General features: G+C 46.8%; 3 protein-coding genes across 5 annotated transcripts; 1 reads left to right on the top strand and 2 right to left on the bottom strand.

Annotated features, from left to right (window-relative positions):
• Positions 1 to 712: 712 nt before the first annotated feature.
• CIMIP4 (ciliary microtubule inner protein 4) lies at positions 713 to 4,771 on the bottom strand. Its single transcript, XM_056482528.1, has 4 exons — positions 4,047 to 4,771; positions 2,359 to 2,506; positions 1,085 to 1,195; positions 713 to 875 (listed from the first exon to the last, which is right to left on the bottom strand). Exons 1-4 carry the CDS (start codon positions 4,218 to 4,220, stop codon positions 787 to 789), a joined length of 522 nt encoding a protein of 173 aa, XP_056338503.1. The 5' UTR covers positions 4,221 to 4,771; the 3' UTR covers positions 713 to 786.
• A 90-nt stretch (positions 4,772 to 4,861) lies between these two features.
• TST (thiosulfate sulfurtransferase) lies at positions 4,862 to 13,598 on the bottom strand. Its single transcript, XM_056482527.1, has 2 exons — positions 12,887 to 13,598; positions 4,862 to 5,293 (listed from the first exon to the last, which is right to left on the bottom strand). The coding sequence occupies exons 1-2, from the start codon at positions 13,470 to 13,472 to the stop codon at positions 4,995 to 4,997; spliced, it is 885 nt and encodes a 294-aa protein (XP_056338502.1). The 5' UTR covers positions 13,473 to 13,598; the 3' UTR covers positions 4,862 to 4,994.
• On the top strand, positions 11,836 to 16,282 carry LOC130248634 (3-mercaptopyruvate sulfurtransferase-like). 3 transcript variants are annotated; one of them, XM_056482521.1, is made up of 5 exons: positions 11,836 to 11,924; positions 12,194 to 12,272; positions 12,679 to 12,752; positions 14,060 to 14,712; positions 15,276 to 16,282. In XM_056482521.1, exons 3-5 carry the CDS (start codon positions 12,712 to 12,714, stop codon positions 15,572 to 15,574), a joined length of 993 nt encoding a protein of 330 aa, XP_056338496.1. In that variant the 5' UTR covers positions 11,836 to 11,924; positions 12,194 to 12,272; positions 12,679 to 12,711; the 3' UTR covers positions 15,575 to 16,282. The 3 variants fall into 3 exon arrangements, with proteins under 3 accessions (XP_056338496.1, XP_056338495.1, XP_056338494.1); XM_056482520.1 differs by having other exon boundaries at positions 11,864 to 12,079; XM_056482519.1 differs by having other exon boundaries at positions 11,871 to 12,272.
• Positions 16,283 to 16,830: the final 548 nt, after the last annotated feature.

A 16,830-nucleotide genomic window follows, 5' to 3' on the forward strand; every position in this document is an offset into this window, starting at 1 on the left:
GACACACCCCCAAACTCCAGGTTGTACAGACTGGATGCTGGATGTGTGTGCTTCTGTCTGAGAGTCACGTCTGAGCTAGGGAAAGGGCTGCCAGGGGCAACTGGGGCTTTTGGGAGCTTCAGTAAGGGTACATGCACCTTGTGGGGTGATCTGTGCATTGGAGGAGTCCTGAGGCTCTTGCAGCTTTCCTCTTCCCTTTAGGTGGAATAAGCTGTTGTTTCCTCAGTTTTATTTTTGTTGGCCTGGCCTGTAAATACTGAGCTTTCACAAACAGCCTGATGTCTCCTCAGGTGAATTTCCATTTGCTTTAGCACATTTCTGCTGCTGGGATAACCCTGGTTGGTTCCCAGTGCATCCTCTGTTCTCTCTGGAGTGCTGGGGCAGCTGTCAAAGTGTCATGAATCTTCTGGCAAACATGAGTTTGCTCTCACACACCCCTTCCATCACTGCCCTCTTACACCACTCACAGGTCCTGCTCCACCTTACATGCTGAGCAGGTGAATTTCTGTGTGGGCTCCTCTCTACACCACATCCTTCTGCAAGGCTATGGGCCTCACACACACTAATCCTTCCCACTGCACCAATGACCAACAAAGAGATTTTTTTTTTTGGTTTGCATATTCAGACTTATCTCACACTGCTCTCTCCAGAGACACTTTAATAGAGAGGGGAGAAAGCACCAGGAACAAATCTGCTGCTGACAGCTAGCAGGTTCAGGTTTTACAGGCAGGTTTATTAGGTAGCAGAAGACTCATTGAAAGCAGTCCAATCTTCAATCTCCATCTTCTAGAAACTGCCTTTTTTACCCTCTCCATATTTCTCCTTCATGGCTTTCTGCACGTTAACATCTAGGAAATGCTTCTCATACCATTTCCCTGGAAAGAAGGGAGATCATAGTTCAGTCACAACTTCCCTCCTAGTGCTATCATACCCCAAGGATTATTCTAGCTGTAGAGTTTCTCTCCTGTTAAAATGCCAATTTCTAGTCCCTTTGTCCCTCTGCCCAAATCCATCCTTTGTCCTTGGCAAAAGTAGCACCCATCTCAGGAATTCAGCAATGTACTTTTCCTGGCGGAAGTCATACCTAGATCATGGATTTTTTTCCCATGCCAATGTTTGGGATCCCTGGTTGCCTTCTGAAATACATCAGGGGTGTAGGAATCTTTCATCAAGCTTTGGCTCTTCAATGGGCCACCTGCAAGGAACAGCAAATATGGAATTATATGAAGAAATCACCCTATTGCAGTACCTTTGATCAGGTTAGAGGCTGGGTGCTGAACAACACTTCATCATCACCACCCAGGAGGTGTGTTTGCCAGCTTATCTGCTTTTCACCCTCAAATATGATACACACAGAGGGTGCTGCAAGGTATCATCTTTATTTGTATCCCAGTGCCCTTTCTTCAGTCAAGTGCCCACCTACCTCCTGTTGAATCTCCTCATCCATGTGAGTAGTTTCCTAGCAGCTACTAGCAGTACAACTCCACAAAACCCCCACCATCTTACCACTCCGCCTTCTCAATCTCATTTTCTTCCACAATACTTAATGAAGAGTTGCCAGCTGTGACAACAGTTTTTATCTTTTTATCCCCTCTTTACTTCTAGCCATGAGGGGGCTTTATTTTAATCTGTAATCCTTTCCTCTTCACCTTCCTTTTAATCACACCTTTGTCCTGACAATAATGATTTTGGGCTCCCTGAGGAAAGATATCCTCCTTTTCTGTGTGACCACACAAACCCAGGACAGTGCAGTCCTCAATATCCAGCAAGGTCTGGTCATGGAATGTACTCTATAAGGAAAAGGAATCTGCCTTATGCTGGTACATGAAAAACTAGAACCAGGGACAATTATTTCAGAGTTTCTTGGATGAATGCTCAGTTTCTAATATTTGCTTAGATAGAGGGATCCTGGGCAACCTTGGAAACAGAGGTTTGGGAAAGATATTTCAGAGCTCCACATCTCTAAAGGTCTGGAAGAGAAATGATGTTGGCACTGGAACTGGAGGTATCTAGCAACTGGAAATGACAGGGAACATTGAATTGCAAATGGTGTCCATTAGGACAGCTCTGGACAGGACGACAGGGGTTATGATTCACATTCACTTTTCACACTGTGGGAAGGAAAAAAAAGTGAAAGAAAAGAAAGAGACAGAATACATAAAATGAGAGTGTCTAAATTCCAGTTCCTTAGGTATCACAGTCTGGAAAAGAAGTGACTTGGGATAGAAGGAATAAGAGGGGAAAGTGAGTATTACCTATGGTCAGATCTCTATCCACAGCAATGTGGCTGCCTGAGCCCTGGCAAAGCATAGATGGAACCAGCTCTGAAGATCAGGGGTAGGTAGTATGTCCCCTCACCTTGGAAGAGATTTAGTCCTAAACTGTAACCCAGCTGGTGGTAATCTGAAAGAGATGCCAAGGCTGAGGAGCTTTTTGTCATTTCAGTACCGTCGTTGGGTCTTTTCTGTCTTGTTCCTAATGCTGCATTGTCCTGAGCCCGACAGCTCTGGAGATACAAACAACAGGGAAACTCTGTTAATCCACATTCCCAAAGTGCAGCGAACTCCTGGCATTTCCACCCCTGCACAGCTCTTTGAACTATGACTAATCCCTGGGACCTGGCTCTGTCCTTGAGTCTCCCTTAGCAGCTTTGCAGGCATTGCATTTGCATGGGACAACTAGGACGAGAAGTGCCTTTCCTGCAGAGGGAATGTCTGTATAACCCTCTGTCAAGTCCTGCTTGTTGGATATGCTCCTCATCCCAGGGAGACTTGACAGGTTTAGCCCATGCAAAGGCTGTGACAAGTTAAAACCAAAGCCCTGGCCCATAGTGGTGAAATATAGTAATTGTCAGCCTGCTGGCACTAGCAGCAGGACAAATGGGATCTGGATCAGGTAGGAATGTACCTACCTATGTTTGGATTTGTCAGATTAGCTCAGGACATGACACAGGGTTTACCTTCTGCTCTTGGGGCAGTTGTGGGAATGAAGGTGCCAGCCCAAGGGGTAGGAAGCCTAGTGCTCCACCAGGGCTGACTTGAATCAGCAGCAGCTTGGGTTTTACACTGAGACAGGTCTTTGCAGCACCAAGCCTTACACAGCATTCAGGGATCCTGAAGCTGAGGTTACTGTATCAGCCAGACTCCAGGAGTCAGTGCTGCATGCTCTGCAGAACCTCTCCCACAAAAAGAACAGGGCCACAAGACACGAGGAGAGGAAGCCAGTCCTGACTCACAGGGAATGATCTGCTTCTTTTCTCTATCACTCTTCTTTCTTTTTAAAGCAGAGCCATACACTCACACATGATCAAAGTGCAGGAAGCTGCTGCTAAATAAACTGCTGTGCTAACTCCCACCTCCTACTTAAAACAAAAACATGCCTGTTTGTTATTATTACTATATTCAGTAGGAAGAACTTTCCAGTCTGCTGATGTAGAAATTTCTCCTCTCCCATTTCTTCCAACAAAGCAGAATTTCTGTGTGATGAGGCAATGCCCTCATTTCCCAAATCCCTTTCATCAATAATTTCCCCAGTTCCTCCTGGACAAAATGACACCAAAGCCTGTAACTGTTCCTACTTTCTAGTTTATAACTGTATATGATGTTGTCACTGTTATAAAAACACTGCAACTGCATGCAATTGTTATTTTTCGGGTTTTTTTCCGACTCTGAAGGCTCAAAGCACTGTTCAGAGTCCCACATCTTGAGGCCAAGAAGGACTTTAAGGCCATTTTACCATCCTCCTGGATAACAGAAACCACAGAAGCATGTCTGCTTACTGCTTTGCTAAACCAATTATGTAAGGACAACAGGCAACCAATCAGAAAAGATACATCTTGATCAAAGAGCTACAAAAGATTAAATGTGACCTTTCTTTCTGAACAAAACATTTAGCATGGCCTAACATTGTGACTTTCCTGCCATGCAGCCTTTGAGGAAAGAGGGAGCTGTTCCTTCTTCTCTATCTTTTTTTTTTTTAGCTTTAAAAAGTCCAAATATCTATGATTTACTAAGAGGCAAAGCCGCTTCCAAAACTACGTCTGTCACCTGGTCCATGATCACTGGTGTGGTGACTGGTGGCTGGTACAAGCAGGCAGGTCCTGTTGAAGTCCAGGTATGGAGGTGGGATGAAGGCTGCAGAGTGGAGGTGGTTGCTAGGGAACAATGCTCCCTCCCTCTATGAGCTGTGGGCTCCAGTTCCACGGGAAACAGAACCCACATGGTGTAAGAAAGGCCTATCCTCGCTGATTGGAAAAGCACACAAGGAGCAGAGTAAAAGCCTCATGTCTCATGAAATATCTGAGCCCAAAAGTTTTCAGCACACATACAGGATTTCTTGAAGACATTCCTAACATAGTCATGATAATAAAAAAGACTGTATCCCAGCAGAAATGGATCTTTTAGCATCTCCAAATGCTTCACATGAGCTCTCCGACCTCAGCCTTCTTGTTGGGACTTTGTTGCTGCCTCCATGGAACACCAGTAGAGGGTAATAATCAGTGGGCCATACCAGTTGATACCATATATTTCTTTTTGGTCCCTTACCTGGACCCCAGGGAAGCAACACACCTCCTGTAGGTTGGGTCCAGTTGCTATATGGAAGGTACCCCCATTTTCCACATTCCAAATGGGAAGATAGTAGGCTGGCAGGAAGTCTTCCATAGAGTCAATGACAGAACCACAGCTTGTCCAGTACACAGTGGTGTATTTTAGCACTGGACTTTGCACTCATTCTGCTCCTGATTTTCACCAGGCCACTGGAATTTCTGCAAGTCTTCAGGCACAGAGTGTAACTCTCTATCATGCTGCAGAGCTGTTTGTCCCACCCAGCACAAGCAAGTCACAGACAGGAGAACTAGAAATACTGACAGATGCATCATACAAGATTTTATTAATTGTCAAAAATCAAAAAGTCCAACAGAAACCTAACGATAATTCTTTAAAATTTGGCAGAAGGTAAATCTGATTTTTTCCCTTTATTCCACCTCCTCCCTCCTAGGCCTTGCCACGCTTTGCCTCGGAGACCTTGTAGTGGGGCGGGGCGTGGTGGAACCACTCGGACCAGGAGCCGTCGTACACGGCCACGTCGCGCTTGCCGCACAGGAAGGCGGCCAGCGCGATCTGACACGCCGTCACGCCCTTGCGGCACGTGGCCGCCAGCGGCTTCGACAGATCCACCTTCTTGGCACGGAATATCTCCTGGATCTCCTCAATGCTCCTCTCGTGCCCCGTTTCTGATAGGAACGAGCTGAAGGGTATGTTCACAGCGCCAGGGATGTGGCCAGATTCCAATCCTGCAAGGGTGAAACAGAACAGGAAACGTGAGCAAGGACACATTAACATAGGTGATGAAAGACACCCACAGAGACATTAGAGACATTGCTGCAGATAGTCTCACTCCCTCCAAAAGTCTCATTTGCTCCACTTGATGATGAAGATGCAAAGTGGTATTGAACTAAAGAGGACAAATATTATTCAGCTTTGCTGAAGTCAAGACTTCCAGAATATTCAGCAAACTATTTCCTCACTGAAATCAATGAGATGTGGAAATCTGAAGAAGCCCTAGACATGGCAGGAATAAAAGAAGCTCTATAGAAAATGCCTTAACAAAGGTATTAAGGGCCCCTGTGGTAATAGGAATAAAGCAATGCATTTCCAACCCTCCCCAGTTATGCCAACAGTGTGTAGTGACAAAGAGTTTTCAGAAGCAGGAAATGTGGCCTGTATGTGGAATTTGTCAAAGTCCTTATCTGTTCGCAGTTTATTCCTGCATCACCTTAAAATCATATTTCAGAAAAATAAATAAGAAATCTTTAAGTCAGCCACTTCACTGCTGATGCAGCTATCCTGGGACAATGACATCAGAGAAGTCAGAATTTAAATTCTGTATCACTTCTTATCTACTCCATCAAGGAAATCAGCACAGTTCTGTTTTTCTGCTGCTGTATCTGACCACTTTAGGCGAGTTCAAAGCTGCATGTCAAAACAAGGTCTTCAGAGAGTAGCAGATATAGAAATACGATGGACAAGGTTGGCATCACACCCTTGAAACTCAGACTCTAAGGCTTAATAATGGAAGCTTTTCCAATCATTTTGAGAGGCTTTGGGTCAAGCCTCATTGGAGCCAAAAACATTATGCATTACACTGAAAATGTGTTTCAGGGAATGGTTCCTTGCTAGGTTTGAACTTCTAATGGGACAAATCTGAAAAAATCACATGAATAGTAATCTGTTTCACTGGCAGCTTTCCACTTGCCCAAATCATTGGGATAACTGGTCTTGGGAGATGGGAGAGATTGGGGCAGTTTAGTAATTTGATTTTGTTACAGTCAAATGATTAAACTATACCTAGACAGAGATTGACATAAAACGTAATGACACTGCAGTTTCATCACTATGCAGAGTGGTAACATGACATGGTGAGATATAAGGGGAAAACAGCTTTGGCACGAAATTGAAGGGAATTTTTGCTCTGCTGGACAAAGACAGAGCCTAAAGACAATCAAAGCTGCCCTGAGTCAGCTTCACAAGTTCTCTTCCTGTTCCAGATGGACCCTCTTTGTCTCTTGATTTATCCTCCCCAAGTACATTAAAAATACGGCACAGTTGTCTAGGAGTCACCTCATGCATACTTCAGAAATATTTAGCATTTCTGAGAGAAGTTGAGAGAAAAACTGCTGACTTCTGCAGGGACTAACATTTAAAAAGGAAAAGCAAAAATAAAAGAGGCAGCATTTTGGACTGATGCTTTCACCACATTTTTTCCAGCTCCAGAAGACAACAGTTCATCACTTCAGCACAGAGTACAGATTCACTGCAAAATTCACTCATCAATATATATCTGTATGACAGAGAGGAAATAAAAAATGAAGCAAAAAACTGATAAAACCTTGTATATAGTTGTATATAGTTCTCAGACTGCAAAGCTGCTTACTGGAGCCTCTTACATGGCTGGGTTAGGCTACCACTTTCCCACAGAGTAAATAGGAAAGGATCCACTCAGCAAAGGATTTCTGCAAGGCTCAGCTGCAGTACTGGTGATCATCCCAATACAGACAAGTCTGAGAGCCACCCTAGGGCACTGAGAAGTGTACTGAGATCAGTAAATCCTGGAGAAGGAACTAGAAGGGAACTCTTACTCAAAGAAGCTGGCTGAGCTATCGATTCACTTCCTAGGTGTCCCAGGCACCACGATCACTATTGCTTCTCTGGACTGTTCACACACCTTAAAATAGGCTTGTACTCCTCTCTTATTGGAGACTGACAATTCACCACCCTTAAACAACTCCTCAGGAAGGAGCTGAGCAGATCTGAAAAAAACACTCATTTTAGAGTAGTTTTGATCTACAGGGAGACTTTCTTGCTCCAGAGATTTAAGTCTGTTGGAGTCAGAGATCAGTGCTTGCACTCTGTGGGTGAAAGATGGGGAATTCTGTAGAAGCTGCATTTATTCACATATGTGGGTGTTCAGCTGAGAGAAAGAGCTGAAACTGCACAACCACAATCCCTTGGACTGCCTAAGAAGTGCTCTCAAGTGGCTAAGGAAGCTTTATAATCTCTCTCTGCTAGGTCAAGAGCAGAGGAACATAGGACTGGAAGGCAAGGTTGGATTCAGTTGGAATCTGAACAGGGGAGTGGATACATCTGCTCCTGTCCCATATGAAACAGAGTATACTCCACACCAGATTCATGTAGTTACTGCCAGAAACTCCAGGAAAGAACCCTAGGACTACAGAGCCTGGGCCCCAGCTACCAGTAATCATTTTATAAGCTGCCTTTCAAAAAAGCATCCATCTCAGAAACAGTTTGAATTCTTGTCATGAAACTTCCCACTGAAGCACCTCCTGGCTCATGTGAAGAGGAATGTTAATTTCCAGTGTTCAGATCATCACAGTCAGTCCATACAGCATTTATTCTTGAGCTAACACTGCCCTATGGCTCTAACAGTTTTTCTACCCTTCTGCTATTGCTCCAACAGACTTATGGCAAACCCTCAGCACCCCCAACAACCTCATGCCCTTAACCTAAACCCAGTAAGAGCCCATTGGATACACTCTCCTCTGTCTTGGCCACCCTAGAAACAGCTCTAGGTGTCCAGCAGGCTTCTGGATAAAGAAGTGGCATTTCCTACCATCACAGTTGGTTGACAGGAGCTGCCAAGGCTGTTGCCAAGGCTAAATCACATGTGATGTTCCTGCACCCAACTCATTCAAGTCTTACCCTCTTCCATTGCTTCCAAATGTGGGTCATTGGCTTGTAAGAGAAACACAAGAGAAACAAAACAGTGTTTTGGATACTAAGCATTCAAGTTTGCTCTCTGTAGTGTCATACTTCCTGTCACTTGTACATCTGCAGGTGACACCTCACACAATACTCCCCATGTGATCATTTAGACCTTCCCATGGCTGTGCCAGCAGCACATTTCAGTAACAACTCCCTATTTTCAATGCCTCGATGATTCAGGAAAGTACAAAACAAAACACAGAAGCTTAATGATGGGACCATGCTGGCAACTTCCCACCCCACAGATCTTTCAGTACATGCTGTTCTTGTCTCACTTATCTCCTTTCCAGTAATTTTTTTTTTTAATCTAACAGTACTTCTGCTATTTGCCCTCTCCTCATATTGAGCTAAAAAATGCCCCTCTAATGTTATGCACAAAGGAAATAATGAAGTCCAAATGGCCCAACTCTACCTTGCAGATGCTTCCAATGGCTGGAAAAAAAAAAATCAGACATAACTTCCAGACACGTATGTTCCCAATTCTCTTATCTGGCCAACGAATTCTGTTGGCAAGGAAATAAAGCCCTTGACTGCAGTGCAAGTCTACCAACATATTTTACTCAATTTTGCCTTCATTTAACATATTTTTCTTGAAGTGTTTTGAAAGCCTCCCAGTCTATTCATGTTAAAAGAATAGCAGCTGCCTAAGTTGTGCTGTACCCCCTATTCTAAATATGAAGTTCACAATTGTTTCTGTCCCACAGAACCATGCTTTGAATAAATGTATCAAATTCTTGCCTCATGAAGTTGCAATCTCACATGACTGATTTTTGATACATATTTGGGATCGAGATCATCTGCCTCACTGATTTGAGCACGGGGATATCTTTTGGTTAGCCCTCTCCTCACTCTGCAGAATTATTCTTAGGAGAGAAGAAAGTATGGCAGCACAGACTCAGGGCTCATATAATGCTGTGACCACACACAAACAATCTTCCACCTGGAACCCCTGCTAACTGCACAGCAACTTCATTTATTCTTCCTCTTCTTGTACTGTTTTGTTCACTCTGTTCCAGAAGTTTTTGTTATTTAATTCCTTTTGCCAAGTCTCACTCAGCTTGGTGTCTGGCAATCCTTCCTCACAATTTATAACCTATAATATGTTATCTTCTTTACTGCTTAATCCCCTTTTCCACATCTGTTAGATTCTCTGCTTACATATTGTTTTTGTTGTTGGCTATTTATCTAAGACCATAGTCCCTCCTCTCTAGCCTTCCCTTTGCGACAAAACCCCCACATGGAATTTCTTAATGTCAAAAAGATAAAAGATTTGCTCTGTCCATATTTGACTCCCTGTGGCTTTGCAGTGTGCTGGCTGCAGATAGTTCTTTTCCAAATGCCTCCTCTGTTGCCTCCCTGTTTATCTCTCTCTTCCATTCAAATGGTCTATCTTAGAAGGGACAATTACTGATCTCGTCTAACCTACTGTGAACACATTTAAGAAACATTTTAGGCTTGGTCCTGGCCATGTCCCTGAAAGTCCTTGTAGGTTCCTGTGGGTTGAAACAGACTTTGATAAAGTCTCTCACTCTCCATTGCTGTGCTCCATGTATTACTACAGGATCAAAGCAAAGCCAGTCCACTCCCAGCTGCAGAATCCTCTTGGAGGACAGTGGGGAAGAAAAATGTACATTTCATTCTCATTCCCACTGAACACTCAAGATGAGCAAAAGCTTTATGTTGGAGGCAGGCAGGATGGAGAGCTGGGAAAATGGGCAAAATCTGAAGAGTTCTATATCCAGAAAGGAGACTATTTCAGGGCTGTGAATGAGAAGAATAAATACCTGTAAGTTCATTAAATGATTTTGTGTTTGCTCTCTTTTTTCAGATGATAGAGTTCTTGCCAGGCAACTTTCCCCTCTTTTCTCAGATGTCTGCAAAAGAATTCAGCAATTCACAACTCTTCTGTATGAACTTGGTTAACTATAATTCTGGTTCATCAGTTTTCAGTGCCCAACTGAAGTCAGAGAGGGTCAGCACTGGAAACCATCATGTAATTATTTTTATCATTAGCCCTGGACAGCTAGTTCCTGCAGAAACACAGTACTGTGCAGGGACACCCCAAACTACTTGGTGCATAGGTCAGGGCTGCACATCTGTCAGGCTTATGCTGCACACTCTGCATGAACATCCATGCTTTTCATCCAAAGCAATACCTGCATTTAAAACCTATGAGACCTGGCCTATAGAGATGTCTATTTTTCTCCACTCTGGCAACTTTGGTGAACCTCTCCCAGCAAATAAAAAAATATCCTATATTATGGCTTATCTTAACCAGTACAGAGGTCTAAATCCCAGAAAGGATAAAAATAAAACAGGGACAATTAATTCTTACCACAAAGAACTGAAAAACTAAAGAGGCAAAAGAGTCAGCTGCAATTAGCCTCTTCTAGAAATGAGGTTCACAGAACAGGAGAGATTAATTGACTTAATTAGGAAGTCAAGAACTGAAGCAATAATTAAACTGAAATCACCTGAGAAGGCAGCAAGTTCCTTAACCATTAGTCTTCTCTAAATTGCATCCCCCCTGATTGGATGACCCCAGCAATTAATCAGCATTGATTTCAAATTGCTCTTTTAGGTGTAAGCACTGTCTTTTACCCACTGCTGGCTGATGTGCTGCTACTGGCTAGCTTGGTTCAGAGAGCTGTCAAGCTCCTGTGGAATGAGCAGCTGCAGCTGGAGTGCTTATGCTGCTGGATCTGCTGTGGGAAGCAAAACTAGACCACCACAAATAAGCTGTTCCATGCTGACTCATTTCAAAGGAAAAATCTGTTTTGAAGATGCTGTTGGGGCTGCGGTATTTGTCATCTGGTGATAACTCTCACCTTGGGAAAGAAGGCAAAATCTACCAGCTCCCACCAAGGGGCATTTTAGTCACATCTTGAGGTTTAAATTCAACCTTCACTTTGATGGGCTGTGGTAGAAGAAGAAATAGAATGAGTGATAAGCCTAACTTTCCCTTTCCCCTGCCATAGTCTCCTCCATTGCTCCCATTACTTCTCCCACCTTCCATATTGTCTTTGTGCAGGTCAGATGTGTTGGGGGGCTCCCCGTAGACACCTGGGCCACCCATGTGTACAGAATCATTTACAGCCAAGCACTTCCTGAAGTTTGGATGCAGGAATGTAGTTCAGAACATGTTATTACACTAACTGGCTGTACAGCAGCACACATAAACATGAACAGCCAGAATGGCAACAATCCGTGGGGCAGTAGGGCAGCACAGCCTGGGGACCACAGAAAATCAATGCACATTCTGGCACTGTGGGCTCTGCTCAGACCCAACAACTGCTGCTGAGCTTTTCTGTGCTTTCTTCTGGAAACTCTTTCTCTTCCAATCATTTCTGTGATTCCCTTGTTGAGGAGCATATTCAGTGCAGGTAGCTTGGTGTGCAGCTGCAGGTTGGGCTCTGGGTGGTGAGAGCCCCAGGCAAGAGGCCAGGAGCTGGCACTGACCCTTTGCACAACAAAGAGCACAGGACCTGTGGCACAGCCAGGTGACTGGACACAGACACAGCAAGAGCCAAGGACTCGGCTGGAGAGCCAGGACTTTGTCACTCACAGATTGGGAGGGTATAAAAGTTCCGTGTTTGCTTTGTACTTTTGAGGCTCTGCTAAGGAAAACCCCGGCTCCAGACGGTAAAGAAACCTGGTCTGAGTGTGTGTGGGGGGTTGTAGGAAGTCAAGTGGGGTACCCATCAGTTCAGTGGACCTGCCTGCTGAGAAGGGGCTTTGGTTCCAGCAGTCAAAGTCTCTGCTGGTGGGAGTATGATTGCCAGAGTGCCTCCTGAATGGTCAGTCAGGAAAGTTTCCTTTACACTCTTTCAGAGGGGAGGTTATTCTGGGATATACCAAGGCTTAAATTACACAGCAAGGGCCTCTTTTAACCAACTTCAATTTCATTCCAGGCACACTGCTGTACCTGCTGTCCCCACTGCAAAGGACTTCTCTCACCCCTGCTGCTTGTGTGTCCAGTGTTTCACCGAGGTAACAAAACCAGTTTTTGTTCCTGTAACTTGGGGCACCTAAAAGAGAGAGGCTGACATCCCATACATTTGCTAAAGGCTTCAGAGTTTTCTTACATAAGCGAAAGGACAAAGATCAGCTCAAGCAAATTCTCTGTTTGCTGGGAGTCAGAGCGATAAGGAGAATGTCCCTTGGGTTACTGTATTACCTAAAACCTTGGCTTTTGCTAGTGCACTCATTATGGTGAGAGGTGCCTGCACGAATACTGATAGTTTGTACGTGTCTGCTGGTTTTAGATAGGTCCCTGAACAAACTCCTGGGAGCTCTCACCTCCTGTATTTGCATTTTGATAAACTTCTGCAGGGTGTGGGATGGGAGATCCTGGAACCAAATGACTGCATCCCTTTTCTGCTATTTCCTCCTGCAGCTTCACAGCCAACTGCAACAAAAGCATTCAGTGATGGCACTGGGGTCTGAACGTGCAACTGTGGATCCCTTAAGGTAATCAGTGAGTCGGGCTGAGGCACGCCTGTGCATTAGGAAAATCTCTGTGACGGCTGCCAGGAGCTGTTACTCCCAGTCTAGTATTGACATTCACCCCGTTCTGGGGCAGGTGCCAGTCCCACCACCATTACCTTGGTCCAGCTCTGTCCCCCGAAACCGGCCCTCGGGGCGGGAATCCACCACCTGGAACTTTAGGGACGACACGTTCTGCACCATCTCGTCAAAAGTCTTCACCAGGGCCCTGTTCAGCCTGGCCTTAAAGACAGCCGGGGTGGGCTGGGTGACCTCGGCCGTGACAGGGTGCCCCTCCTTCAGCCAATTCTTGAAGCCCCCGTCCAGCACGGAGACCTCCTTGTGCCCGAAGGCGCGGAACATCCACCAGGCGCGGGGCGCGTAGAAGGTGCCCACCTGGTCCCCGTCGTACACCACCACATGGGTGTCATTGCTGACCCCCAGCCCCCCCACGTAGTCGGCGAACTGCGACTCGCTGGGCAGCATGAAGTCGTAGGGGGACGACTTGTCCCGGCACTCCTCGATGTCGAAGAACGACGCCCCGGGGATGTGCCTCTCCTTGAACTCCTGCCGGGCGTTCCGCTCCTTGGGGGGGTACCAGGAGGCGTCCAGCACCCGCAGGCCGGCGCCCACGCGGCCGGCCCGCACCGCCTCGGCCAGCCAGGAGGCCGTGACCAGCGCCCGGCTCAGGCCCTGCCGCGCCATCTCGGGGGAGCGCTGGGGCGCCGCGGGACGCGCTGCCCTCACACACGGAGCGCGGCGCGGCCCCACACGCGCGAAATGGCGGCGGGAGGCGCGGCCCGAGGGCGGCACGGAGGCGGCCGCACGGCCGGGACCGGCCCGCTGGGAGCGCTCCCGCCCTCCGGCGGCGGCCGTGGCTGGCGGGCACCGGGGCCCAGCGCGGAGGTACGGGGCGAAGCGGCGGCAATGGCGGCCCCGCCGGGCCGGGGGGCTCGCAGCGAGCGGGCGGGCGGGCGGCGGGGCCCCGGCTGCAGAGGTGTGGGGCCGTGCCTCGCCGCCGAGCGCTCGGTCCTTGGGCTCCGCTCTGGCTGCTGTCAGCGCTGGCTGGGCTCCCTGGATGGGGCCGGGGGAGCGGCGTGGGGCTGAGTGCAGGGCAGGGCTGCCGTGGCTGTGCCGCTCGGGGCGTTGTTTGGGATGAGCTCTGGGAAACTACTTTCAAGCCCCTCGTTGTAGGCTTAGCCAGCACCTCAGTGCAAACACAGGCACCAAAATGCATCTTTGTCCAGTTGCTTTTTGAAGGCTGGTGTCTAATTTGTCTCTACCTTCTGCAGTCAGGTGGACTCAGGCAGAATCCAGAAATCGGCTAATCTCAGTCAGGACTCGGGAGCGATGTCGCAACAACTCCTCTACCGAGCTCTGGTGTCTGCAAAATGGCTTTCAGAAGCCATCAAGTCCCAGCAAGCTGGCCTGGCCTTGAGAATCGTGGATGCATCCTGGTATTTGCCGAAGATGAAGCGTGATCCGAAGCGGGAGTTTGAGGAGCGCCACATCCCCGGTGCGGTTTTCTTCGACATTGACCAGTGCAGCGACCGAACCTCGCCTTACGATCACATGCTGCCCAAGGCTAATGACTTTGCCGAGTATGTGGGCAAGCTGGGTGTGAGGAATGATTCCCATGTTGTGGTGTATGATGGCAGCGACCAAGGTCTCTTCTCAGCACCCCGGGTATGGTGGATGTTCCGGGTCTTTGGACACGAAGCTGTCTCCCTTCTGGATGGTGGCCTGAAGAACTGGCAGCGAGAGGGCAATGCACTTAGCTCTGGGAAAACCCAGGTAGCTCCATCGGAGTTCCATGCCTCCTTGGACAAGTCCCTGGTGAAAACATATGAGGATGTCTTAGATAACCTGGATTCCCATCGCTTCCAGCTAGTGGATGCCCGTGCTGCAGGACGGTTCCGGGGAGTAGAGCCAGAGCCCCGAGATGGTAATGTGCCTTCTGAGACAGTGGCATTATAAAGAGGGGCTTGATTTAAGGTGCCCATTGCTTTGACTCCTGTAGAGGTAATGCTAGGAAATAATGGCTGTCTTTTATGGGGTGGGACTTCAGGCAGTGTTTCCACCTGTCCACCTTTCCTTTTGACTAGCAGTGCTACTCTTTGAAAATTCAGCAGTGGGGAAACCATGTATCTTTTTTTTCCTCATGAGGGACTGGGGTGAGGAACATAGCTTTCAATACACCTCATTCTCATTGGTCTCTTCAAGTACTGGAGTTACTCTTCCCCTCAGAATGGTCTGTGGAGGTGCTTCATCAGTGCTGGGGAGAAAGATATGGAGGGAACTAGGGGAAAGAATGGAATTTGACAGGCTTGTGCCCATGTGGTAACATGAAGCTGAATAATCAGTAATCTAGTAAAGTGTAACAAAAATAAATGTACTTGTTTTAAGAAAAGGCAATGAATACTCCTCTCAGTGAAATAGAAGAGGCTTTGCAGTAGACTTGTCCCAGACAATAGAGGTTGATTCCTATCTGTTTTGTTTTTTCTCTAGGAATTGAGCCTGGTCATGTCCCTGGGTCGACGAGCATCCCCTTCACTGATTTCCTCACAGAGTCTGGCTTAGAGAAGACCCCTGAGCAGATCCGTGCTCTGTTCCAGGAGAAGAAGGTGGACCTCCTAAAGCCAGTGGTAGCCACGTGTGGCTCTGGGGTCACTGCCTGCCACGTGGCTCTGGGGGCCTACCTCTGTGGCAAGCCAGATGTCGCGGTGTACGACGGGGCCTGGGTGGAATGGTACATGCGGGCACAGCCTGAAAATATTATTTCTGAGGGAAAGGGGAAAACAGTGTAATAAGCTCCATTGTTTCCCAGCTGTGCACGTAGCTTGCCTTGAAACAGGATTTGGAAAAGATGGGTTTAGCATTCCTGGTTAAGTATCTCGAGATGAAGGCGTTGGATAACAATTATGCGCACATGGTGCTTTGGCACTTTCTCCTTACCCTGCTGCTGCTAAGGAGGATGAAGATGACAGCAGTTCTGAGCAGCCAGCTCTAGGTGACCCTGCTTGAGCAAATAAGGTGGAGCAAATGTCCTCCCAAGGTTACTTCCAACCTCAGTCATTCTGTGATTCTGTGACCATTTCAGTGTACCAGATGGATGGCAGGGAGTGCTGCTGCCAGCATGGGGAATTAATTGAGTTAAGCCATGTTTAACTTTTGTGACTCAAAACATTCACTCACGTTCATTCATGGGATGGTCATACTTATATAACTGTGCCTCATAATCCTGCTCTCTGCCTCTGTCCCACCCATGCACGTTATGGCCCATTTGAGTGCAAAACTTTGTGGAAAGAGTTGGCTGTTAAAGGAGCAGATATGGCAATCAGGTTGGCACTTAGGCTAGAGACTTGATTTGTGTTTCTTCTTATACTTGGACTCTAGCTACGGTGTGTACTTAGCCAGCCTTGTAGCCCGATGGTCCAAAATCCCCCTTGAGGAAAAGAAAAGGTTCTGGGGTCTGAACAATGTAAATAAACATGTTTCAAGGTCTTTCTGCTGAATGGAGCTTATGCGAGTGTTGCTTGGGTGAATCCTTTTCAGGAATTCTGTTTTTATGGAATCGCTTTGTCCACAGTGAGATTCAAATGAGATATTTCCTTCTCTCTGAGAGTAGAACCACACCTCTTATCCTCAACAAGCTCTTTGACCCAGGAAAGACAATGGTATGCCTCTCTCTTGGGTCTCTGCACCATCTTCCTGCTTTCTGTCCTTGTGCATTTGCTTATTTGCCCTGAAGTCCACACTTGTCAATTACAGCTCTGTTCTTGAAATGCTGGATGTCAGTTTACATGGTGGAAAATGGACTGCATAGGTATTTTCATTCTTACCATGTAACCTTCCCCTAAAAACTTAGCAGAACTAGACCTATAGAGGAATAGCCTGCAATGGCACCTGGTTTTTCCCAAGACCTTTTTCTTTTATGTCTAAAAGTTGAAAGCACACCACGTATCCCTGATAACATTCAAGAATTTGTTCTCTCTGGGATTTTCTCCTCTACAAAAAAATGCCCAAAACTAAACAAAAAGCCCCACAGAAACCTCCTACCAAA

This window comes from Oenanthe melanoleuca, chromosome 1A (assembly GCF_029582105.1).
Source record: "Oenanthe melanoleuca isolate GR-GAL-2019-014 chromosome 1A, OMel1.0, whole genome shotgun sequence".
Taxonomy (NCBI): domain Eukaryota; kingdom Metazoa; phylum Chordata; class Aves; order Passeriformes; family Muscicapidae; genus Oenanthe; species Oenanthe melanoleuca.

Coding starts and splice junctions, on each gene's coding strand:
- CIMIP4 (XM_056482528.1), bottom strand. CDS start 4,220: ATGTGGGTTCTGTTTCCCGTGGAACTGGAGCCCACAGCTCATAGAGGG. Junction 2,507..4,046: donor CACCAGTGATCATGGACCAG/GTGACAGACGTA, acceptor TTGTATCTCCAG/AGCTGTCGGGCTCAGGACAA. Junction 876..1,084: donor GAAAAAAATCCATGATCTAG/GTATGACTTCCG, acceptor CCTTCTTTCCAG/GGAAATGGTATGAGAAGCAT.
- LOC130248634 (XM_056482519.1), top strand. CDS start 12,054: ATGATTGCCAGAGTGCCTCCTGAATGGTCAGTCAGGAAAGTTTCCTTT. Junction 12,753..14,059: donor GCAACTGTGGATCCCTTAAG/GTAATCAGTGAG, acceptor TACCTTCTGCAG/TCAGGTGGACTCAGGCAGAA. Junction 14,713..15,275: donor AGAGCCAGAGCCCCGAGATG/GTAATGTGCCTT, acceptor TTTTTTCTCTAG/GAATTGAGCCTGGTCATGTC.
- TST (XM_056482527.1), bottom strand. CDS start 13,472: ATGGCGCGGCAGGGCCTGAGCCGGGCGCTGGTCACGGCCTCCTGGCTG. Junction 5,294..12,886: donor GGGGACAGAGCTGGACCAAG/GTAATGGTGGTG, acceptor TCACCCTTGCAG/GATTGGAATCTGGCCACATC.